General features: G+C 38.2%; 1 protein-coding gene across 1 annotated transcript in view; it reads left to right on the top strand.

Annotated features, from left to right (window-relative positions):
• TPH2 (tryptophan hydroxylase 2) overlaps window positions 1–27500 on the top strand; it is a 688548-nt gene that overhangs the window by 137657 nt on the left and 523391 nt on the right. The window contains exon 4 of the mRNA XM_053716778.1: window positions 4313–4496. Within this exon, the coding sequence (XP_053572753.1) occupies window positions 4313–4496 (184 nt within the window). The remainder of the gene's footprint in view (window positions 1–4312; window positions 4497–27500) is intronic.

Raw genomic sequence — 27500 nt, 5'->3', positions numbered from 1 at the left:
AGATAACAAGTATTTTGTGAGAGATTTCTATCGTAAATTGAGCTCAAGTGACATTCATACCGTGAGTACATCTCAAGCATCTGGGGGCTCATATTACAAGTTTAAGATTCTGGAACGTGGATTAAGATAGGAACCTTCATTTTTTGGGAGGGTTGAGGATTGTTGCAGTAGAAGGTTGTTATGGTGTTCCTTGGGTGTGGAGTCCCATGGGTGGGTGGACATAGAGTTGTGGGTTTTCATGGGGGTAAATTTCCTTGTTCCTGAGGGTTGGAAATAAAGGAATGGGATAACCACAAAATGGTAATTTGGTATGTGGATTAATTGATATAGGTTAACTATAGTAGTGCAATTGATTATTGTAGGGCAAATGTATGCAAGTGGGATAATTATGTTCAGGGATAATCAGGGAATGGGTCAGTTAGGGTTGGGTTTTATGGATAGGGGTATTATAAGTAGTGTATTATGGGTGGAGTTTGGGAATAGCAGAGTTTAGCTGTATGTAGCCCATAGGGTGTTTATTTTGATGGGCATTACAGAGGGAGGGCTCTGGAAGTGGCAATTTTGTTTATTTTGCTGCTGATCAGTACAATGAGTCTGGGTGCTACAACATGACTGGTAGGTGAGGGTGCTTTGGCAACTGGGGATTAATGATATGATGGAGAGTTGAAAGTGAGGAGCTAGTAATGCAACTCTGCAGTAAGTATGATGTAGATAATGTCTGGCTGTCAGAGAATGCTTAAAGTTTTGTAATATGTTGTTGTATTCTCTGGCAGCCAAGGGGTTAATTGATGGGCTGAGAAATATTGGTGTAGGGGAGATCCTGCTGAAAGGATTTATATATGCCTTTAAATGGACAGCACACTGTAAAATTGTTTTTCCATTAATGTATTTAAATGACTTGTTATACCAGCTGCAGAGTATAAAATATTTGAGAATTTGCATTTTCAGGTTTATTTGTGTTTATGAAGTAGATGGTTTTGTGCTTTGAAACCACAACCTATTACAATGGGTTGAACTTAAAAGACCAGTAAACACAGTAGATTTGCATAATCAGCAAATGCAAGATAACAAGACAATGCAATTGCATTTACTCTGAATTTCAAATGAGTAGTAGATTTTTTACTAACAAATTTCAAAGTTATGTTTATTTCAACTCCCCCTGTACCATGTGATAGCAATCAGCCAATCACAAATGCATATACATATAGTCTGTGAATTCTTGCACATGCTCAGTAGGAGCTGGTGACTCAAAAAGTATAAATATAGAAAGACTGTGCACATTTTTGATGGAAGTTAATTGGAAAGTTGTTTAAAATTACATGCTGTATATGAATCATGAACATTTAATTTGACCTGAGTGTCCCTTTAAGGGTAATATCAGATCTCATTATGTTATAACTTTGTGTACACAGACTTACTTCTTTATCTTATATTTGTCTAGAAAACCAAAGCTTAAAGGGACAGTCTACACCAGAATTTTTATTGTTTTAAAAGATAGATAATCCCTTTATTACCCATTTCCCAGTTTTGCATAACCAACACAGTTATAATAATATACTTTTACCTCTTTGATTATCTTGTATCTAAGCCTCTGCAAACTGCCCCTTTTTTCAGTTCTTTTGACAGACTTGCAGTGTAGCCAATCAGTGCCTGCTCCCAGATTACTTCACGTGCACGAGCACAGTGTTATCTATATGAAATATGTGAACTAACACCCTCTAGTGGTGAAAAACTGTTAAAATGCAATCTGAAAGAGGTGGGCTTCAAGCCCTAGGAAATTAGCATATGAACCTCCTAGGTTAATCTTTCAACTAAGAATACCAAAAGAACAAAGCAAAATTGGTGATAAAAGTACATTCGAAAATTGTTTAAAATTACATGCTCTATCTGAATCATGAAAGTTTATTTTGGCCTAGACTGTCCCTTTAATACATAGAGAGAACAATGGAAAATTATCATTTTATTATTTAACTGACCTGCATCCCACTGAGAGTGTAACTTCTTTGGCTGGCTGTATTTACTTAGGCTTGTATTTTATAAATAAATAAAAATAATAAATAAATAAATAGGAGTAAAGGAGCTACCTGTAACCAATTTGATACACTCGAGGAAGTTAAAAGGATCATTGGGAATAATTTAAAGGGGAGAACATTTTTGGGTGAACTGTCCCTTTAAGATGATGTATTTATTTCATATGGGACATGTGTGGGTGAATGAATTAAGCAGTTCATTCCATGAGAGCATCTGAGGTGCTCTCATTATGCTCAGCATCTCTAGGCAGAATGCATTTCACCTCTGCATAGCTGGCTGATTTGGCTTATCTTTTACTTACTCACTGAACTGAAAATAATGTACAACAAACTAGAAGCAAATAAAGCATAACCGCTCTATGAATATTGTGGTTTGGTTTCTACTTCAAATGCAAAGATTTCCAAATGATAAACCACCCATTCCGCTGCAGATGCTGAGCACATTGCTTTTTGTGGCAAGCAGCTTGCACAGCGCAGGATCTTTGAGGTTAAGCATCTTTTCTTTTTGCATTCTTTGGGGACTGCCCCTCAGAGCTGCTAGCTTGGAAGACTAAGCCAAGTATAATTAATCCAAGCCTTTATGTGCATATTCACTTCAGGATAAATGAGAGAATATATTGAACTATGTTTTCCAGCTCTACCTCTTTTGCTTTGGAACTTAGTAGGTAATGTACAAAATAACTATTTCATGGTGAGGATATTCTTTTCTATTTAAAGGGACATAAAACTCAAAATTGAAATGTATATGAATACATTTAATGTTTCTGGTAAAAGTGACTGTAACGTTATTCATATAGAACACGTTTGGTACAGCGCAGTCATAATATTAGACTATATATAATATATATTTTTATATATATATATATATATATATATATATATATATATATATATATATATATGTCTACAATGGGATATTAATATTCCGTACATGTACACAAAATCTTCTTTCTGACAAGAAAAGAAAATACCAAAACTTGAAAAAAAACCCACATGTATTTAAATAGAGAAAATACTTTAAATACATATTAGTGCCTGAGTCTTTCGCTCACTTGCAATCTTTTACTTTAAACTTGTAATACGCGTGCTACTCCGGCCGCAGTAATTTGTTACAAAATACATTTGCACGCCACTTGTAATCTAGCTCATAATATTTTATTAAATATGTGTGTGTTTTACATGTTTTATAAATGATTCAGGTTTGATAATACTAGTTGTAAAGGCATTTTGACCCTTTATATCTAGTAGAAGCTGAAAAGTTGATTCTATGAGCAACAGCATACAGCAAGCTGAACATCTTTAATGTGCTACAATTGAGCTAGTGCATCAGAAAAATCCAACAGCTTTGTAAACTGTCCCAGTTAACTTTTTTGGAGTCCATTATAATGGCTATTGGCTAGCCTCAAATGATTAACGCCACCAGTTTGAAATCAACCTAAATGTTTTATTGTAATATCAAGAGCTTTTTTTTTTGTAATGTAAAGGGAAAGGAAAGCCAACATTTTTCTTTACTGTATCAGATAAAGCTGGCAATTTCAAACAACATTTTACTTCTATTATTACATTTTCTTCATTCTCTTGGTATCTTTTGTTGAAAAGTAGGGACATAAGCTAAGGAGTGTGCACGTGCCAGGAGCACTTTATGGTAGCAGTTTTGCAAGAATGTTATCCAATTGCAAGAGCACTAGATGGCAGAACTAATACCTGCCATGTAGTCCCCCAGACACCTACCTTGGTATTATTCTTCAACAAAGAAAACCATAAGAACAAAGGAAATTTGAAAATAGAAGTAATTTTGGAAACTTTTGGGGTTTCATATCCTTTTAAATGTCCCATTAGGTCAATGTTGTAGATATATTTTTATTGATACAAATTATAAATTGCTCTCTTACAGTTGTATCATACTCGTCAGTTTAAGTCGGAGAATTCTAGATATTTTGCTTCATTTTCTATTTGAGTACATACTGACTTGAAAGCAATTCATGAATAATATAATTATAATTACAGTATTATTACATTTTCTCTGGCCTAATTTTTTACTTTTTATTTTATTTCTTTGTATGTGGTGTACAACATAAATGTAGCATATGACCACAATTTGTGAATTTTTTAAATATTCAACAAAATTGGACACCATCATTTTATTAATTTATTTAGGTGCTGGACGCCATTTATATATTCTAGTTTCAGTTTGCTTTTTTACTTAACTGTCATGATTTGTATTATTTGATTTTGTGTAGAATAACATTCATTTAAGTTATTTTAAATGTTTATTTTCTTAGGAAAAACTTGTGACTATAACTCACATTGAATCCAGGAAATCTAAAAGGTCCAGCTCGGAGGTAGACGTTTATGTGGAATTTGAATGCACAAAGAAAAAATACCAGGAGCTCACTCATCTTCTAAAACTTCAAAGTAACATAATATGTCTGAATCCAGCCGAGAGAATATGGAGGGATGATGAAGGCAAGGCTGTTATTGCATGTAAATGTATTAAATGTAATAAAAGAGTGAAGGTTAAAGGGACATATATGCATTTAAATTTTGAGTAGAAACATTTTGCAATATACATATATTAGCAAAACTGCTTCTACTAAAAGTTATGTCTGTTTCAGTGATAGATTTTTCTGTGCACAGAGCATATGTACATACTGTATGCCCTGTGCAACCACATTCAAGCACAATGCCTGCTCAGAGAGCGTATATTGAGCTAGCAATGACTCAAGTTGGGTGTCAGCTGCCAAATGCACACCTCCCACAAGCAATCTAAGCAAGTGTTGTGTTTGAAAGTAGGTACACATGGGCTATTTACATATACAACATGCACAATTAAAGCAATCATTAAAATAGTCATAGCTTTTACTAGAAACATTTCCTTTTGATATAGGTGTATAGAAAAAATGCTTCTTTTCAAAACAGAAATGTGTTTATGTGCATTTTATTTTCGAGTTTTATGTCCTTTAAAATCAAATAGGAATTGATCATTTAGCTAAAGCCTTTTACAGCAAAAGTTTAATTGAGGTGGCACACAAATCTACAGTTTCTCCAACATAGGTGTGTCCGGTCCACGGCGTCATCCTTACTTGTGGGATATTCTCTTCCCCAACAGGAAATGGCAAAGAGCCCAGCAAAGCTGGTCACATGATCCCTCCTAGGCTCCGCCTACCCCAGTCATTCTCTTTGCCGTTGTACAGGCAACATCTCCACGGAGATGGCTTAGAGTTTTTTAGTGTTTAACTGTAGTTTTTATTATTCAATCAAGAGTTTGTTATTTTGAAATAGTGCTGGTATGTACTATTTACTCAGAAACAGAAAAGAGATGAAGATTTCTGTTTGTATGAGGAAAATGATTTTAGCAACCGTCACTAAAATCCATGGCTGTTCCACACAGGACTGTTGAGAGCAATTAACTTCAGTTGGGGGAACAGTGAGCAGTCTCTTGCTGCTTGAGGTATGACACATTCTAACAAGACGATGTAATGCTGGAAGCTGTCATTTTCCCTATGGGATCCGGTAAGCCATGTTTATTACGATCGTAAATAAGGGCTTCACAAGGGCTTATTAAGACTGTAGACTTTTTCTGGGCTAAATCGATTCATTATTAACACATATTTAGCCTTGAGGAATCATTTTATCTGGGTATTTTGATATAATAATATCGGCAGGCACTGTTTTAGACACCTTATTCTTTAGGGGCTTTCCCAAAGCATAGGCAGAGCCTCATTTTCGCGCCGGTGTGGCGCACTTGTTTTTGAGAGGCATGGCATGCAGTCGCATGTGAGAGGAGCTCTGATACTTAGAAAAGACTTTCTGAAGGCGTCATTTGGTATCGTATTCCCCTTTGGGCTTGGTTGGGTCTCAGCAAAGCAGATACCAGGGACTGTAAAGGGGTTAAAGTTCAAAACGACTCCGGTTCCGTTATTTTAAGGGTTAAAGCTTCCAAATTTGGTGTGCAATACTTTTAAGGCTTTAAGACACTGTGGTGAAAATTTGGTGAATTTTGAACAATTCCTTCATGTTTTTTCGCAATTGCAGTAATAAAGTGTGTTCAGTTTAAAATTTAAAGTGACAGTAACGGTTTTATTTTAAAACGTTTTTTGTACTTTGTTATCAAGTTTATGCCTGTTTAACATGTCTGAACTACCAGATAGACTGTGTTCTGAATGTGGGGAAGCCAGAATTCCTATTCATTTAAATAAATGTGATTTATGTGACAATGACAATGATGCCCAAGATGATTCCTCAAGTGAGGGGAGTAAGCATGGTACTGCATCATTCCCTCCTTCGTCTACACGAGTCTTGCCCACTCAGGAGGCCCCTAGTACATCTAGCGCGCCAATACTCCTTACTATGCAACAATTAACGGCTGTAATGGATAATTCTGTCAAAAACATTTTAGCCAAAATGAACACTTATCAGCGTAAGCGCGACTGCTCTGTTTTAGATACTGAAGAGCATGACGACGCTGATATTAATGTTTCTGAAGGGCCCCTAACCCAGTCTGATGGGGCCAGGGAGGTTTTGTCTGAGGGAGAAATTACTGATTCAGGGAACATTTCTCAACAAGCTGAACCTGATGTGATTACATTTAAATTTAAGTTGGAACATCTCCGCATTCTGCTTAAGGAGGTATTATCCACTCTGGATGATTGTGACAAGTTGGTCATCCCAGAGAAACTATGTAAAATGGACAAGTTCCTAGAGGTGCCGGGGCTCCCAGAAGCTTTTCCTATACCCAAGCGGGTGGCGGACATTGTTAATAAAGAATGGGAAAGGCCCGGTATTCCTTTCGTCCCTCCCCCCATATTTAAAAAATTGTTTCCTATGGTCGACCCCAGAAAGGACTTATGGCAGACAGTCCCCAAGGTCGAGGGAGCGGTTTCCACTTTAAACAAACGCACCACTATACCCATAGAGGATAGTTGTGCTTTCAAAGATCCTATGGATAAAAAATTAGAAGGTTTGCTTAAAAAGATGTTTGTTCAGCAGGGTTACCTTCTACAACCAATTTCATGCATTGTCCCTGTCGCTACAGCCGCATGTTTCTGGTTCAATGAGCTGATAAAGGCGGTCGATAGTGATTCTCCTCCTTATGAGGAGATTATGGACAGAATCAATGCTCTCAAATTGGCTAATTCTTTCACCCTAGACGCCACTTTGCAATTGGCTAGGTTAGCGGCTAAGAATTCTGGGTTTGCTATTGTGGCGCGCAGAGCGCTTTGGTTGAAATCTTGGTCGGCTGATGCGTCTTCCAAGAACAAGCTACTTAACATTCCTTTCAAGGGGAAAACGCTGTTTGGCCCTGACTTGAAAGAGATTATCTCTGATATCACTGGGGGTAAGGGCCACGCCCTTCCTCAGGATCGGCCTTTCAAGGCGAAAACTAAACCTAATTTTCGTCCCTTTCGTAGAAACGGACCAGCCCAAAGTGCTACGTCCTCTAAGCAAGAGGGTAATACTTCTCAAGCCAAGCCAGCTTGGAGACCAATGCAAGGCTGGAACAAGGGAAAGCAGGCCAAGAAACCTGCCACTGCTACCAAGACAGCATGAAATGTTGGCCCCCGATCCGGGACCGGATCTGGTGGGGGGCAGACTCTCTCTCTTCGCTCAGGCTTGGGCAAGAGATGTTCTGGATCCTTGGGCGCTAGAAATAGTCTCCCAAGGTTATCTTCTGGAATTCAAGGGACTTCCCCCAAGGGGGAGGTTCCACAGGTCTCAGTTGTCTTCAGACCACATAAAAAGACAGGCATTCTTACATTGTGTAGAAGACCTGTTAAAAATGGGAGTGATTCATCCTGTTCCATTAAGAGAACAAGGGATGGGGTTCTACTCCAATCTGTTCATAGTTCCCAAAAAAGAGGGAACGTTCAGACCAATCTTAGATCTCAAGATCTTAAACAAGTTTCTCAAGGTTCCATCGTTCAAGATGGAAACCATTCGAACTATTCTTCCTTCCATCCAGGAAGGTCAATTCATGACCACGGTGGATTTAAAGGATGCGTATCTACATATTCTTATCCACAAGGAACATCATCGGTTCCTAAGGTTCGCATTCCTGGACAAGCATTACCAGTTCGTGGCGCTTCCTTTCGGATTAGCCACTGCTCCAAGGATTTTCACAAAGGTACTAGGGTCCCTTCTAGCTGTGCTAAGACCAAGGGGCATTGCTGTAGTACCTTACTTGGACGACATTCTGATTCAAGCGTCGTCCCTTCCTCAAGCAAAGGCTCACACGGACATTGTCCTGGCCTTTCTCAGATCTCACGGATGGAAAGTGAACGTGGAAAAGAGTTCTCTATCTCCGTCAACAAGGGTTCCCTTCTTGGGAACAATAATAGACTCCTTAGAAATGAGGATTTTTCTGACAGAGGCCAGAAAAACAAAACTTCTAGACTCTTGTCGGATACTTCATTCCGTTCCTCTTCCTTCCATAGCTCAGTGCATGGAAGTGATCGGGTTGATGGTAGCGGCAATGGACATAGTTCCTTTTGCGCGCATTCATCTGAGACCATTACAACTGTGCATGCTCAGTCAGTGGAATGGGGACTATACAGACTTGTCTCCGAAGATACAAGTAAATCAGAGGACCAGAGACTCACTCCGTTGGTGGCTGTCCCTGGACAACCTGTCACAAGGGATGACATTCCGCAGACCAGAGTGGGTCATTGTCACGACCGACGCCAGTCTGATGGGCTGGGGCGCGGTCTGGGGATCCCTGAAAGCTCAGGGTCTTTGGTCTCGGGAAGAATCTCTTCTACCGATAAATATTCTGGAACTGAGAGCGATATTCAATGCTCTCAAGGCTTGGCCTCAGCTAGCGAGGGCCAAGTTCATACGGTTTCAATCAGACAACATGACAACTGTCGCGTACATCAACCATCAGGGGGGAACAAGGAGTTCCCTAGCGATGGAAGAAGTGACCAAAATCATTCTATGGGCGGAGTCTCACTCCTGCCACCTGTCTGCTATCCACATCCCAGGAGTGGAAAATTGGGAAGCGGATTTTCTGAGTCGTCAGACATTGCATCCGGGGGAGTGGGAACTCCATCCGGAAATCTTTGCCCAAGTCACTCAGCTGTGGGGCATTCCAGACATGGATCTGATGGCCTCTCGTCAGAACTTCAAAGTTCCTTGCTACGGGTCCAGATCCAGGGATCCCAAGGCGGCTCTAGTGGATGCACTAGTAGCACCTTGGACCTTCAAACTAGCTTATGTGTTCCCGCCGTTTCCTCTCATCCCCAGGCTGGTAGCCAGGATCAATCAGGAGAGGGCGTCGGTGATCTTGATAGCTCCTGCGTGGCCACGCAGGACTTGGTATGCAGATCTGGTGAATATGTCATCGGCTCCACCTTGGAAGCTACCTTTGAGACGAGACCTTCTTGTTCAGGGTCCGTTCGAACATCCGAATCTGGTTTCACTCCAGCTGACTGCTTGGAGATTGAACGCTTGATCTTATCGAAGCGAGGGTTCTCAGATTCTGTTATCGATACTCTTGTTCAGGCCAGAAAGCCTGTAACTAGAAAGATTTACCACAAAATTTGGAAAAAATATATCTGTTGGTGTGAATCTAAAGGATTCCCTTGGGACAAGGTTAAGATTCCTAAGATTCTATCCTTCCTTCAAGAAGGATTGGAAAAAGGATTATCTGCAAGTTCCCTGAAGGGACAGATTTCTGCCTTGTCTGTGTTACTTCACAAAAAGCTGGCAGCTGTGCCAGATGTTCAAGCCTTTGTTCAGGCTCTGGTTAGAATTAAGCCTGTTTACAAACCTTTGACTCCTCCTTGGAGTCTCAATTTAGTTCTTTCAGTTCTTCAGGGGGTTCCGTTTGAACCCTTACATTCCGTTGATATTAAGTTATTATCTTGGAAAGTTTTGTTTTTAGTTGCAATTTCTTCTGCTAGAAGAGTTTCAGAATTATCTGCTCTGCAGTGTTCTCCTCCTTATCTGGTGTTCCATGCAGATAAGGTGGTTTTACGTACTAAACCTGGTTTTCTTCCAAAAGTTGTTTCTAACAAAAACATTAACCAGGAGATTATCGTACCTTCTCTGTGTCCGAAACCAGTTTCAAAGAAGGAACGTTTGTTGCACAATTTGGATGTTGTTCGCGCTCTAAAATTCTATTTAGATGCTACAAAGGATTTTAGACAAACATCTTCCTTGTTTGTTGTTTATTCCGGTAAAAGGAGAGGTCAAAAAGCAACTTCTACCTCTCTCTCTTTTTGGATTAAAAGCATCATCAGATTGGCTTACGAGACTGCCGGACGGCAGCCTCCCGAAAGAATCACAGCTCATTCCACTAGGGCTGTGGCTTCCACGTGGGCCTTCAAGAACGAGGCTTCTGTTGATCAGATATGTAGGGCAGCGACTTGGTCTTCACTGCACACTTTTACCAAATTTTACAAGTTTGATACTTTTGCTTCTTCTGAGGCTATTTTTGGGAGAAAGGTTTTGCAAGCCGTGGTGCCTTCCATTTAGGTGACCTGATTTGCTCCCTCCCTTCATCCGTGTCCTAAAGCTTTGGTATTGGTTCCCACAAGTAAGGATGACGCCGTGGACCGGACACACCTATGTTGGAGAAAACAGAATTTATGTTTACCTGATAAATTACTTTCGCCAACGGTGTGTCCGGTCCACGGCCCGCCCTGGTTTTTTTAATCAGGTCTGATAATTTATTTTCTTTAACTACAGTCACCACGGTACCATATGGTTTCTCCTATGCAAATATTCCTCCTTAACGTCGGTCGAATGACTGGGGTAGGCGGAGCCTAGGAGGGATCATGTGACCAGCTTTGCTGGGCTCTTTGCCATTTCCTGTTGGGGAAGAGAATATCCCACAAGTAAGGATGACGCCGTGGACCGGACACACCGTTGGAGAAAGTAATTTATCAGGTAAACATAAATTCTGTTTTTCATTACATTTAAATAATCTTGTATGGGGTTTCTGATATGACATAAAAGCCAGAACAGGGCTTGATACCTTGGCTAAGTAGGAAAAGTAGCTGGTAGCATTAAGTCAAGTGTGGTCCTAGACTTCAGAACATTATATTTGAGGGTGCAAAAAGTTGACTGCAGAGGTTACTGATGAAGGACCTCATTTCTTATTACCTGTTCCTACCATTATTATTTTTTAAATCTTTGCTCTTTCTGGATACTATTCAAGCTAGAACCCCTTCTTCCTGATGTTGCACAGAACTTGTTACTCCACTTTTATAAGGGGCATTGTTACCTGATCTCCCTCCTACTCTTATTTCTGTTCATTGTTTGAGCAGGACTACGACTCCTCTCAATCATTGGTTGTGTGATGTCACAGTTTGAGTTTGGCATGTGCGGATACTGCATTAAGCGGGATACTTACTGCATCCTCTGCAAGCAGTTATTCAACTGTTTTAATCTCTTATTGTCTTGCAAATATGGAAACTTGATTTTTTTCTGTATGTGTTATTGTTACAGACTTTTTCTACTGTATTAGGTGGGCTTTTTGTATTGTTTGCATTTGCAACCCTGATCTCAAGTCGAAGTCACTGTGCGCTTTATATACCAGTGAAGTGTGGCAGGATAAAAAGTTGTGCTATACACGCATAAATACATTTTATGTTGGCAACTTTTGCTCTCTATTCCAAACCCTAAGTTTAAGGAGACCATGTTAAAGCTTCTGGTGCAGTGCACTTTTTTTGAGGTTTGTCCTATTATGGTGAAATATTTTACATTGATTCCTTTAATAGCTTTGCAGAAATAGACGTGCTTTTTTTATTTAATTAGATTAATTCAGGAAGCTTTCACCTAGATTACGAGTTTTGCGTTATTAGTCAAATAGCAGCATTGTGGCCCATAACGCATCATTTTCCCTAACGCAGCCATTACAAGTCTTGTCGGTATAGGTGTACCGCAAGCCTTTTAGCCTGTAACGCAACGTCTGTACCGCACTTGTAAAAATTACATTTTTTCATAGGATTCCCATAGCCCCGGTATTACGAGTTTTGCGGTGAGGCTAAAAAGCGAACGTTACAGCCTAAAACCACAAGATCTGTACAGCCATCTAAAGTCAGTAGTTATGAGTTTTACGCTACAAAGCTGTAACATAAAACTCATAACTAATGTATTAAAAAGTACACTAACACCCATAAGCTACCTATTAACCCCTAAACCGAGGCCCTCCGGCATCGCAAATACTAGAATAAATGTATTAACCCCTAATCTGCCGCTCCCGACATCGCCACCACTAAGAAAATGTATTAACCCCTATTCCGCCACTCCCCGACATCGTCACCACTATAATAAAGTTATTAACCCCTAAACCGCCACCCTCCCACATCGCAAAACACTATTTAAATGTTATTAACCCCTAATCTGCCATCTGTCCACATCGCCCCCACTATACTAAAGTTATTAAGCCCTACACCGCCACCACTATAATAAACCTATTAACCCCCCACAATGAAATATAATAAATTTAATTATTAACCCCTAAACCGAAAGCCCCCACATCGCAATAAACTAATTTAAATTAGTAACCCCTAAACCTAACCCTAACGTAACCCTAACACCCCCTAACTTTAACATAATTAAAATAGAGCTAAATTAAATTTACAATTATTAACTAAATAAACCTATTAACCCCTAAACTGCCAACGCCCCACATCACAACAACCTAAATTAAACTATATTAACCCCTAAACCTAACGTAACCCTAACCCTAAACCTAACCCTAACACACCCTAACTTTAACATAATGAAATTAGATCTAAATTAAATTTACAATTATTAACTAAATAATTCCTATTTAAAACTAAATACTTACCTGTAAAATAAACCCTAAGGTAGCTACAATATAATATATAGTTACATTGTAGCTAGCTTAGGTTTTATTTTTATTTCACAGGTAAGTTTTTATTTATTTTAACTAGGTAGACTAGTTATTCAAAGGGCCTTTTGTAGGGCATTGCCCTAAGTTAAACAGCTCTTTTGCTAAAATTATTTGAACAGCCAATAGGATTTAAGCAGCTCTCATTCTATTGGCTGATTCATCATCCAATAGAATTAGAGCTGCTTAAATCCTATTGACTGATTTGAACAGAGGCTGCGTGGATGAAGACTTCTCGCCGCTTGGATCAGGACTTCGCCACCGGGATGAAGATTGAAGAGGCTGTCTGGATGAAGACTTCTCGCCGCCTGGATCAGGACTTCAATTCCGGGATGAAGATCATTCAAGTGGGACTTCAAAAACTGTAAGTTGATCGTTGTGGGTTAGTGTTAGGCTTTTTTAAGGGTTTATTGGGTGGGTTTTATTTTTTAGTTTAGGGTCTGGGCAGTGAAAGAGCTAAATGCCCTTTTAAGGGCAATGCCCATACAAATGCCTTTTTCAGGGCAATGGGTAGCTTAGGTTTTTTAGATAGTTTTTATTTTGGAGGGGTGGGGGTTTGCAATGTTAGTGGGTATTTATATTTTTATTTCATAAACAGAGCTAATTTCTTTAGGGCAATGCCCTACAAAAGGCCCTTTTAAGTGCCATTGGTAGTTTATTCTAGATTAGGTTTTTAATTTTAGGGTGTTAGAATAGGATTTTTTTTTTTATTTTTGATAATTTGTTTGTTATTTTTTGTAATGTATATTTTTAGGGGGTGTTTTTTTTTAGCAAAAGAGCTGTTTAACTCAGGGCAATACCCTTCAAAAGTCCCTTTTAAGGGCCCCTAAAAAGGCCCTTTTAAGGGCCCTTGGTAGTTTGAGGGGTGAGAGTTTGTATAGTGTTAGGGGGTGCTTGTATTTTTTTTTGGAGCAAAAGAGCTGTTTAACTCAGGGCAATGCCCTACAAAATTCCCTTTTAAGCCCCCCCCCCCCCCAAAAAAAAAAGACCCTTTTAAGGGTCCTTGGTAGTTTATTCTAGATGAGGATTTTTTATTTTGGGGTGTTTTTTTTTTTTAAAAAAAGGGTATTAGAATAGGAATAATCTTTATTTTTTTGGATAATTTAGTTTTTGTTTTTTTTGTAATGGTAGTTTCATTTAGTTTTTGTAATGTTAGGTTTTAGTGTAAGGCAGGTTAGGTTTTATTTCACAGGTAAGTTTGTATTTATTTTAGCTAGGTAGTTAGTAAATAGTTTATAACTATTTACTAACTAGTCTACCTAGTTAAAATAAATACAACCTTACCTGTGAAATAAAAATAAAACCTAAGATAGCTACAATGTAACTATTAGTTATATTGTAGCTAGCTTAGGTTTTATTTCACAGGTAAGTATTTAGTTTTAAATAGGAATTATTTAGTTAATAATTGTAAATTTAATTTAGATCTAATTTAATTATGTTAAAGTAGGGGGTGTTAGGGTTAGTATTAGGGTTAGAGTTACGTTAGGTTCAGGGTTAGGTTTAGGGGCTAATATAGTTTAATTTAGGTTGTTGCGATGTGGGGGGCTGGCGGTTTAGGGGTTAATAGGTTTATTTAATTAATAATTGTAAGTTTAATTTAGCTCTATTTTATTATGTTAAAGTTAGGGGGTGTTAGGGTTAGGTTAGGGTTACGTTAGGGTTTAATAGTTTAATTTAGGTTGTTGCGATGTGGGGGGCTGGCGGTTTAGGGGTTAATAGGTTTATTTAGTGGTAGTGATGTGGGAGGCCAGAGGTTTAGGGGTTAATAGCTTTATTTAGTTGTGGCGATGTCGGGGAGCGGCGGAATAGGGGTTAATAGATTTATTATAGTGTGGGCGATGTTGGGGTGTGGCGGAATAGGGTTTAATAACTTTGGTATAGTGGCGGCGATATCGGGAGCAGCAGATTAGGGGTTAATACCTTTATTTAGGTGGCGGCGATATCGGGAGCGGCAGATTAGGGGTGTTTAGACTCGGGATTAGGGGTGTTTAGACTCGGATTTAAGTTAGGGTGTTAGGTTTAAACAGTATTTTCTTTCTCCCCATAGACATCAATGGGGCTGCGTTATGGAGCTTTTGTTTCCGCGATTGCAGGTATTAGATTTTTTTTTTTCCGGCTCTCCCCATTGATGTCTATGGGTAAAGCGTGCACGAGCATGTCAAAACACCTCTTGTTTTTGGTGCGGTATGAACTCAAAATCTCCATATCGCCCGTGCAAGCCGGGTTTTTTTAAACTTGTAATGGCATCGCTATAGGGGGTTATATAATACAAATTTTGTTACGTTCTTTACTTTCCCTATAGCGGTCAAAACTCGTAATCTAGGTGTTTGAGAGTTATAGATGATTTACCTACTACTTTACTATTTGGCTTAAACATACCCCTGTTGTTCCTGATGAGTTCCCAGTATTTAAAACATTAACTTCACAATCAACAATTTCCCTTTGCAACTTTACAGCTTGTGGTCTCCAAGCCCCCTAGAGTGTTTACTAAGATTTTGGTGCTGTTTGTGGAAATACTCAGGCAGAAAGGGAGTTTATATCTTTACTATCTAGATAACATCCGTAGAGCTCTCACAGGGAACTCTTACTGCAGTTCTGATCTATAGTTCTGAAAAAAGAGCCTTTGATACTTATATGAGGATAAAACCTAATTTTCGGCTAGATTACGAGTTTTTGTCGGTAAAGGTGTGCGGTGCTAACGCACAGTTTTTCCTTACCGCTCACGTACAGTAACGCTGGTATTACAGGTCTTTAGAAACCCGGCGTTAGCCGCAAAAAGGTGAGCGTAGAGCAGAATTTAGCTCCACATCTCACCTCGATACCAGCGCTGCTTACGGTAGCTGTAAATTGGCAAAACGTGCTCGTGCACGATTTCCCCATAGGGATCAATGGGGCAGATTTGGCTGACAAAAACCTAACACCTGCAAAAAAGCAGCGTTCAGCTCCTAACGCAGCCCCATTGATTCCTATGGGGAATTCTGTCAGCCAATCGGAATTAAGGTAGAAAAAATCCTATTGGCTGATCCAATCAGCCAATAGGGATTGAGCCCGCATTCTATTGGCTGTTCCAATCAGCCAATATTATGCGAGCTCAATCCTATTGGCTGTTCTAATCAGCCAATAGGATTGTACTTCAATCCTATTGGCCGATTGGATCAGCCAATAGGATTTTTTCTACCTTAATTCCGATTGGCTTATAGAATTCTATCAGCCAATCGGAATTGAAGGGACGCCATCTTGGATGACGTCATTTAAAGGACCTGTCATTGTTCCAGTCACCGTCGATTGAAGAGGATGCTCCGCGTCGGATGTCTTGAAGATGGACCCGCTCCACTCCGGATGGATGAAGATAGAAGATGCCGCCTGGATGAAGACTTCTGCCCGTCTGGAGGACCACTTCTGCCCGGTTGGGTGAAGACTTCTCAAGGTAGGATGATCTTCAAGGGGGTAGTGTTAGGTTTTATTAAGGGGGGATTGGGTGGGTTTTAGAGTAGGGTTGGGTGTGTGGGTGGTGGGTTGTAATGTTGGGGAGGTATTGTATTTTTTTTTACAGGTAAAAGAGCTGATTATTTTGGGACAATGCCCTGCAAAAAGCCCTTTTAAGGGCAATTTGTTATTTAGTGTAGGGTAGGGCTTTTTATTATTTTGGGGGGCTTTTTAATTTTATAGGGGGATTAGATTAGGTGTAATTAGTTTAAAAATCTTGTAATTATTTTATTATTTTCTGTAATTTAGTGGGTTTTTTTTCCGTAATTTAGTTTATTTAATTTAATTGTAATTAATTGTAGTTAATGTAGTTAATTTATTTAATAATAGTGTAGTGTTAGGTGTAATTGTAACTTAGGTTAGGTTTTATTTTACAGGTATATTTGTATTTATTTTAACTAGGAAGCTATTAAATAGTTAATAACTAATTAATAACTATTGCACCTAGTTAAAATAAATAATAATATATCCTCACAAAAATTATACAAAAAAATTTAAAAATAGAGAGAGTAGAAAATATTGCTGTATATTTAATATTCGGTGCTACCCTTGAATAATAAATTTAAACGACAGAAAATATAGGCATATATTGGGGCATTTGTAAATGTCCCAAAAAAAGCAAGGGATAAAAAAGCACACGAAAAGTTATTTTGAAATAATCCAATTTCTTTATTTAAATGTCCCACTTCACATTCAGTGTTTGATCAGTCCCTCCGGGCTGCAGTAGTTAGAGGAACCTCTTACAATTTAAAATACAAAATCAAAACAAAAGCAATACATAAAGCTATCTGAAAATCTCAAACCCTATGCATACGTATGCAGACTAGAACAATGCAAGACTATAGGATAACATATATGAAAATCATGCACAAAATGTCTAAATACAAGACACTACTAAATTATCCTAAATGTCAGACATATATTTGTAGCATACTATATACAAAATGAACAAGAAACTTATCAGTCCATTTTCCACTGTTTAGTGTAAGTATGAAAGCCATATACTGATAATACATAGCATGTGTCGGTAGATAATCGACCGCAACAGAATCTGCTGCACACTAGGTCAAAAAACCGATCCACAATTTGTATAATGTTAAGACAGTACTTATCTTCCAAAGTAAAGTTGCGATGGTGCTTTTTCCTTGCTGATCCGTAATTCCTCGGCGTGTGACGTAATCCCCAATGGGGGTGGTTAGCTCGTCACTGCAGCTCCGATTGGTTCCTAGTACCTGAAACTGTATCCATTGGTCCAGGAAAGAACCAAGAGAGAGTAGACCAACCGCAACTCTGTATCTCCTTGTCAGGACACCCACGATCGATATCAGGCTAGCAACGTTTGTGTCTCTGGAATAGAGGATGTCGTCTCTGTGCTCTTGTACCCGATCCTTTACCATCCTTTTAGTTTTTCCAACGTAAAAGACCGGGCACGAACATCGTAAGAGGTAGACCACCCCCTCAGACTTACAATTGAAAAAGAATCTTATGTCAAAGACTCTATTTTCTTGCACTGAGAATTGTTTAGTGCTATCCATGTGGGCACAGTATACACAGTGCCCACATGGATAGCTACCTTTTATTCCCTTATCTTTTCGTAACCAGTCAGCATCAGAGGGTCCTCTGACAAACTGACTTTTTACCAGCTTATCTCGTAGGCTCTGTGCCTTTCTGGCTGCCATCTGAGGTATATCTCCTATAGCTTGTCTCACTTTCTCATCCAAGGTGAGAATGTGCCAATTTCTTTTCATAGCTAATCTGATATTGTTCCATTGATCATTATACATAGAGATAAATCTAATCTGATTCCCCTTAGTTTTTATCCTTTCTCCATACAGTAGATCATCCCTCGACATTTTTCGAGCCTTCCAAAGGGATTTCTTTAGACATTTATTTGAATATCCCCTTTGAAGGAATCTCTCCTTCATTTGCTGTGCATGGATGTCAAATTTTGAAAGTGAGGAGCAATTCCTTCTTAAGCGAAGGAACTGCCCATATGGTATTCCTCTTTTTAAATGATTAGGGTGACTACTGTTAGCATGAAGAATACTGTTAGTGGCGTTTTTCTTTCGATAATTCTCAGTCACTATTTTCAAACCTTCTTTTTTCAGGGTTATGTCTAGGAAATTCAGTTCCCTTTCACTTGTTTCTGATGTGAGGAAGATGTTCCTGTCATTGTGGTTTAGGGTGGAAACAAATATATTAAATTCCTCTACTGTTCCGTCCCACAAGACTAGAACATCGTCCACATATCTTACCCACATCAGCACTTTTTCATCAAAAGTGTCGACATGTTGTTCAAAAATATCAGATTCCCATGACCCCAGATGGAGACATGCATATTTTCCCCCAATACCACACCATCCAGTTTTTTTAACAAATCTGTTGTATCCTTAACGTATGATGGTAAAGTTAGAAGGAAGGGGCGCAGATGTTTATCTACATACTCCCCAATTTTTTCTGTTATACTGCCGATCCCCGAAACGATGGGTCTCCCTGGGGGACATTGCATATTTTTATGCAATTTCGGCAGTATATAGAAAACTGGCATAACAGGAAATTTAGGATACATAAATTTGAACTCATTTTGACTAATTATTCCCTTACTTCTAGCATCATTAAGTATCCTAAACAAGGAATTCTGAGTATGTGTAAGTGGGTTACTACTTAGCTTTTCATATTGGTTCTTGTCATGAAGTTGGCGCTTGACTTCATTAACATATAAATGCTCATCAAGAATTACCAAATTCCCCCCCTTATCGGCGGGCTTCATCACCAGACCTCTAGCCAACATCAGTTCTTTTAAAGCCTTCCTCTCTCTAGGCTCCAAGTTATCACTCTCCTGTCGTGGAGTTAGATTTTCAATCTCTTTCTCCATTTTTTTGACAAACAGGTTGACCGCTGGGACCAAAGATAGAGAAGGCATGTATTCTGACTTGGGTTTGAATGCATATTTTTGGTCTGTTAAACTTGTACTAGATGGATTTTCTATTGTGAGTTCTAGCTCATTTTCTGCCAGGAGTGATTCTAAGTCACTAAGGGCTATTTGGTCTCTTAGGTCTAAATTACTAGTATTATCTAATTTTGATCTCATAATTACTGATAGCACTATTTTTCTTGCAAAAAGATGGAGGTCTTTTATAACCTCAAACCTATCTAATTTTGCAGTAGGACAAAAGGACAGGCCTTTTTTAAGGAGTTCAACATGGGCCAGGTTCAGGGGGAATGAGGAGAGGTTCACTCCTGGCAGAAAATGAGCTAGAACTCACAATAGAAAATCCATCTAGTACAAGTTTAACAGACCAAAAATATGCATTCAAACCCAAGTCAGAACACATGCCTTCTCTATCTTTGGTCCCAGCGGTCAACCTGTTTGTCAAAAAAATGGAGAAAGAGATTGAAAATCTAACTCCACGACAGGAGAGTGATAACTTGGAGCCTAGAGAGAGGAAGGCTTTAAAAGAACTGATGTTGGCTAGAGGTCTGGTGATGAAGCCCGCCGATAAGGGGAGGAATTTGGTAATTCTTGATGAGCATTTATATGTTAATGAAGTCAAGCGCCAACTTCATGACAAGAACCAATATGAAAAGCTAAGTAGTAACCCACTTACACATACTCAGAATTCCTTGTTTAGGATACTTAATGATGCTAGAAGTAAGGGAATAATTAGTCAAAATGAGTTCAAATTTATGTATCCTAAATTTCCTGTTATGCCAGTTTTCTATATACTGCCGAAATTGCATAAAAATATGCAATGTCCCCCAGGGAGACCCATCGTTTCGGGGATCGGCAGTATAACAGAAAAAATTGGGGAGTATGTAGATAAACATCTGCGCCCCTTCCTTCTAACTTTACCATCATACGTTAAGGATACAACAGATTTGTTAAAAAAACTGGATGGTGTGGTATTGGGGGAAAAAAACATTCTAGCTTCTTTAGATGTGGAGAGCCTCTACTCTTCCATTCCCCACAATGTGGGCTTACTAGCAATCAAAAGATTCCTTGAAACAAGGGGTCCAGCATATATGGAACACACAGAATTTATGATGGTGCTTCTGGAGTTCATTTTAAAAAATAATGTTTTTTCTTTTGATGGGCAGGTGTTCCGCCAGATACGCGGAACTGCAATGGGGGCAGTATGTGCCCCCACTTATGCATGTCTCCATCTGGGGTCATGGGAATCTGATATTTTTGAACAACATGTCGACACTTTTGATGAAAAAGTGCTGATGTGGGTAAGATATGTGGACGATGTTCTAGTCTTGTGGGACGGAACAGTAGAGGAATTTAATATATTTGTTTCCACCCTAAACCACAATGACAGGAACATCTTCCTCACATCAGAAACAAGTGAAAGGGAACTGAATTTCCTAGACATAACCCTGAAAAAAGAAGGTTTGAAAATAGTGACTGAGAATTATCGAAAGAAAAACGCCACTAACAGTATTCTTCATGCTAACAGTAGTCACCCTAATCATTTAAAAAGAGGAATACCATATGGGCAGTTCCTTCGCTTAAGAAGGAATTGCTCCTCACTTTCAAAATTTGACATCCATGCACAGCAAATGAAGGAGAGATTCCTTCAAAGGGGATATTCAAATAAATGTCTAAAGAAATCCCTTTGGAAGGCTCGAAAAATGTCGAGGGATGATCTACTGTATGGAGAAAGGATAAAAACTAAGGGGAATCAGATTAGATTTATCTCTATGTATAATGATCAATGGAACAATATCAGATTAGCTATGAAAAGAAATTGGCACATTCTCACCTTGGATGAGAAAGTGAGACAAGCTATAGGAGATATACCTCAGATGGCAGCCAGAAAGGCACAGAGCCTACGAGATAAGCTGGTAAAAAGTCAGTTTGTCAGAGGACCCTCTGATGCTGACTGGTTACGAAAAGATAAGGGAATAAAAGGTAGCTATCCATGTGGGCACTGTGTATACTGTGCCCACATGGATAGCACTAAACAATTCTCAGTGCAAGAAAATAGAGTCTTTGACATAAGATTCTTTTTCAATTGTAAGTCTGAGGGGGTGGTCTACCTCTTACGATGTTCGTGCCCGGTCTTTTACGTTGGAAAAACTAAAAGGATGGTAAAGGATCGGGTACAAGAGCACAGAGACGACATCCTCTATTCCAGAGACACAAACGTTGCTAGACATTTCTGTGATATGCACAATAGCAACGTAAATTCATTCAAATTCATAATTATTGACAAAGGGATCACTAATGGACGAGGTGGTAACAACGATAAAGTCCTTTTACAGAAAGAGACCAAATGGATCTATAGGCTGGGGACAAGATTACCAGTAGGTCTGAATGACAAATTGGAATATATAAGCTTTCTATAAGAGAGCAAAACAAATCTGACAGGATGTTTGCCATTTATTTTGGAGTAATCTCTATGTGCAAATAGAGCTATGATGTTACCTAGGAATGAGGGTAATAGTTTAAAATGTTTGCTCAATAATGAAGATTTTTCATTCTTTGCACAATTTGAAGGTAGAATTTAAAACAAATGCTGCAATTTATTTGTATGTAAATATCCCTTTAAGGGCCCCTGGATATTCACAGGACACAGCTCTCCAAATAAAATGTGGGCGAGACTGTGTATGAGAATCACCTGTGAGTAATCAGGTATGCTCTATAAAGAGGATGTCCGGTATGGATTCAGTATGCCCTGATGAACCCCTGGGACACATGCTCTGGAGGGGGGTGAAACGTGCGTTGGCACTATGTGTATTACACCTTGGATAAGCTAAATACTGTCTGAGGTTTGTTTGTGGTGACACATTAAAGCGGAAGTCTTAATCCAGCATTAAATAAGCCTATACTGCTTGAAAATATCCTAATGAACAGAACAAGCCTGGGAGCTGTGCATATGCGCTGAAACGATAGCGCTTGGATGCTGTATCTGTGAACTGACTTTAGGAATCGACTCTTGGAGCCTGAGGACAGCTTATAAAAAGCAGGTGCTTTATTTCCCAAGTACTTTCACTTGTCAATATGAGAGCCTGATATCGATCGTGGGTGTCCTGACAAGGAGATACAGAGTTGCGGTTGGTCTACTCTCTCTTGGTTCTTTCCTGGACCAATGGATACAGTTTCAGGTACTAGGAACCAATCGGAGCTGCAGTGACGAGCTAACCACCCCCATTGGGGATTACGTCACACGCCGAGGAATTACGGATCAGCAAGGAAAAAGCACCATCGCAACTTTACTTTGGAAGATAAGTACTGTCTTAACATTATACAAATTGTGGATCGGTTTTTTGACCTAGTGTGCAGCAGATTCTGTTGCGGTCGATTATCTACCGACACATGCTATGTATTATCAGTATATGGCTTTCATACTTACACTAAACAGTGGAAAATGGACTGATAAGTTTCTTGTTCATTTTGTATATAGTATGCTACAAATATATGTCTGACATTTAGGATAATTTAGTAGTGTCTTGTATTTAGACATTTTGTGCATGATTTTCATATATGTTATCCTATAGTCTTGCATTGTTCTAGTCTGCATACGTATGCATAGGGTTTGAGATTTTCAGATAGCTTTATGTATTGCTTTTGTTTTGATTTTGTATTTTAAATTGTAAGAGGTTCCTCTAACTACTGCAGCCCGGAGGGACTGATCAAACACTGAATGTGAAGTGGGACATTTAAATAATGAAATTGGATTATTTCAAAATAACTTTTCGTGTGCTTTTTTATCCCTTGCGTTTTTTGGGACATTTACAAATGCCCCAATATATGCCTATCTTTTCTGTTGTTTAAATTTATTATTCAAGGGTAGCACCGAATATTAAATATACAGCAATATTTTCTACTCTCTCTATTTTTAAATTTTTTAGTTAAAATAAATAGTTGACTGTAAAATAAATATAAACCCTAAGATAGATACAAATGTAACTATTAGTTATATTGTAGCTAGCTTATGGTTTATTTTATAGGTAAGTATTTAGTTTTAAATAGGAATAATTTATTTAATTGTAGTAATTTTATTTAGATTAATTTAAATTATATTTAAGTTCGGGGGGTGTTACGTAATGGGATTTGCGGTATGCTCGAGTCGCGGAAAAAAGTGAGCGGTACACCTGTACCTGCCAGACTCGTAATACCAGCGGGCGTTAAAAAGCAGCGTTGGGACCTCTCATCGCTGCTTTTTAAGGCTAACACAAAACTCGTAATCTAGGCATTAGTTTCTATCTAACAGGTCACAATTAAAGTGGTCATGGCAAGAATGTGGTGTCGTTTGTTGGGAAAAATGGCTTCTGCTATATCTATGGTCCAGTGAACCAGGTGGCACATGTACTCATTTCAGAATTTCTTCAGAGATGGAACAAGAATCTGAGTCTGTCTCAAAGAGTTATTTTATATGTCACTTCCTCAGTCTTCTGATACAGTGGTTGAAATTAGGAAATATGGTTGTTCCAGTCTCAGAACTAGACCCGGTAATTATAAAGACAGATTATCGCAAACTCAGTTAGGGAGCAGTCTTCCTAGTTTTGGAGGCAAGGACAATTTTCAGGGTGGAATTTAGAGCCAACTATTTCTTTGAGAGATTGAATCAATATTCTCCTAGCCAATATTTTTCTTGCAAAGCTGAGTTTTTTTTCCATTGAGTCTGACTGAGTAACAGTTAAATACCAGTATTTTAGTCAGTGCTAACGTAGAGTGCATAAATCTGATAGTTTCCAGTTGAAATCTGCTGCCATGCTTTGTCAGCCTCTTCCAGTCATCTCAGTGGGAGGCCCTGCCATCTTGCAAACCTGGTATTTCAACCTGATTTGCACATTTCCTCAAATCCCTCTCATTCTGCAGCTGTTACATTGAAAAAAGAAAGAAGTATTTTGTGTTCCATAATGGCCTACACGGCTGTGGTTTCTTCTGCACCAAAGGTCAACACACTACCAACAAACTACCTTGAATTTATTCCATTGTTTCCAAACATGCTACCTAATCTTCATCCGGATCCACAGAAGCTCAATCAACCAGTATGGTTATTGAGTGAAGAAGGGGGCAGCAGTTGAATATACCATCTCCGGTGATCACACTTTTATCCACCTCCACTGCATACTACAGGATCTGTAATATTTATTCACCTCCTGGAACAATACTTCTCCATTTCAGACATTAAGCTTTGTATTGTGGAAATTTCTACTATTTCATAGATTTTCTGGTATTAAATCGGTACAGGAGTCCCTGGTTTCTCAATACTTTCAAGTACTAGCTCATATTTAAAGTAGTTCTTTGGACATTTCTACCTAAAATCACTGTGCCAATGGCTAGCATGACTATTGGCTAAGAGTTGGAAAAGTCACCTCATTGAAAAAAACAAAAAGAGTTATGCCATGGGCGGCCAGAGCCGCTTAGTTTAGCAAGGAGTACGCTGCAAAGAAAATGTACTTTTAACATAGCTTTTTTTTTTTTTTAAATTATGACTGATTTTTAGTGGTGGTAAAGCCTAGCATTTTTGATTTTTGAAACACTAAGATTTATGATCACTTTAAATAGTAGTAGTATTCCTTGAGCCCTGTGATATGCATATTTCTGTTCTGATTACACTTTAGATATAAATATACATGAACAAGAAGGGCTTTCTAATTGATATATACAGTAAATATCTAATTTTCTATAGTTTTTTGTTTGTTTGAGACAAATAGTTCTTAATAATAATTAGTGTTTGATGAGTAATAACATTAAAGCAGATTTTACTTATATATACTTTGTGTAGACTAAATTATACTTTCCTAATAATTGAAACAGGAAAATCAGCAACCAAAATAGGATGGGATGGCAATATGGATCAATAAAAATCTCTGCTTTACCTTATATATTGTTCTTACCTAGGCTTGGGGTTATATGCACTATAATAAAGGATATTTTCATAATTAGATCATTATGATAGTATCTATATCTTCTCTACCATTTGGTCTTTTTGTCAAATTTATAAAATAAATATCCATTTAGAAAGTACAGTACTGTAGGTTGTTTAAGATACTCAAAATACTTCATAAACTTCAACTCTGCTTACCAGATGGCTTAAAATACTTCAATCAGATATATTTAAAAGGACACTAATGCCATTTCATGCACCTCCCTCTACTTATGAGTGCTGCCATGTTGGAACTTAAGTTACATTGCAGGTATTTGAAGGAGAGTTGCTGCACATGTGCAAACACATCAGTACTGGAATGCAATAAAAGGTAAATTTCAACATGGCAGCACCCATGACTAGCAGGAGGCAGGTCATCCACCACACAGGGTGATAATACATTTTATTTAAAAAAAAAAAAGCCCATAACTTTTACTCCTTTGTAAGTAACCTCCTCTTGGATGTCAAGCAATATTGTGCTAAACAGTATGCCCATATTACATCACCTATTTATTATTGTTTTGGTGGGGATACAAGCAGAGAACATGCATTACTTTCAGATTACTTGAAACATGCTAACAAACCATGGAAATCCTAGCCCACATAGTATGAGACATTAGATATACTAACATTTACAATACATTTACAATAGCATAATTCACAATAACATAAGTGATCCTATCAATAAACCTCTAAATGTAATAAAAGAATATTTGCCTTTGACAATTAATTCTTAAAAAGTAATTAGTTCTTCCATTTCTTTCAGCTATAAACCTAGAAGACTTAATGTTACTTTACTAACATCAACAAAAGAAAATGTGGATAGATTTAGGGGCAGAACAGTATAAGTCTTGGGCCCATGACAACTGTCGGGTGGAAAAAAGACAGCAGAATATACTTTGTAGGGAAGACCGTACATATTTCTCTTCCCTGGATTCTGCATGAAAATAGTGCGTGGAAACCAAAAAAGTTTAACCAATTTGATTTAAGTCACACTAAAATTGGATAGTAGCCTCACCTCCACTAGGCATAAACGTTTCCTGTATTTTATGTGTTGCTGTTTTCCTTGTTCAGAGGAGAATTGCCTGGTATTTCGGGGCTGGACTGACCATGTTGGAGTGATCAGACTGATAAACTATAGGAAAGTTTTCCTCTGGGAAAAGCACAATTGGGCAGAAAGAAGCTACTCCCAGGTGGCACCCGTGCAATAGAACAAACTATTGAGCTGCTGTTCGTTCCTGGCAGACGGCTTCTCTTTCTCTTTTGTTCTACCTTATGTGGTCTGTTTGTAAGATCAATATGCATTCTTAAGTGTGAAAGCACCAGAAATTAGTCTTTCTAAGAAATTGTAAACAAAACTGGACAAATATAAAGATGTCCTCTTTTAGATGCAACAAAGAAACAATAACTTAAATTTATCCTTTAAGAAACCTTTATGAAAATGTTATCTTTCAACTCTTCACAATGGTATTACCCAAGGAATTAATTAATGGGGCTGAAACTCATGTTCCTTGCAAACTGCTAGCTACAACCTACATATATTCACATTATCCTATAAGAACCAAAGCAACTCAACACAGGAGATCCACAAGGATGCTTCTAGCACAAATTTAAATATCTCAGTTTATCACTGTGGGCTAGATTATGAGTGGAGCGCTATTTAGCGATCCAGCTCGCTTTTTAACTTAACTTAAGATAAACAGGCTATTTGCACACGTCGGGTTGCGCACGTATTATAAGTTGAAAGTAAAAAGTTAGCGGGCAAGATACAATCCTAGGCGCGCAAAAAGTGAAACTTCAAATATTGCAGCAGCATTAATGTTTTCTCCCATACACTTAAATGGAGAGTGCAGTCTGCAAAAAACCTAACACCCATACTTGCGCGCTAACTTGACTGCATTTATTCAAGTGCGCTAAACCCGACATTAATTTGGAATATTTCACTCTCAATATTCTTCACATATAAGAATATGTTCAATTTATTCTTAAATAAATATTTTTATATATTTATATATATATATATATATATAAAAAAAATATAGGATTTGTTGACAAAAAATATATATCTATACATATATATTTATATATATATTTTTATATATATATATATATAGTTTTATATATATATATATATATATATATATATATATATATATATATATATATATATATATATATATATATATATATATATATATAGTATCTCACAAAAGTGAGTACACCCCTCACGTTTTTGTAAAT

Source organism: Bombina bombina, chromosome 6 (genome assembly GCF_027579735.1).
Source record: "Bombina bombina isolate aBomBom1 chromosome 6, aBomBom1.pri, whole genome shotgun sequence".
NCBI lineage: Eukaryota > Metazoa > Chordata > Amphibia > Anura > Bombinatoridae > Bombina > Bombina bombina.
Note: the sequence above shows the minus strand (reverse complement) of the source record. Positions and strands in the feature narration are given on the sequence as shown.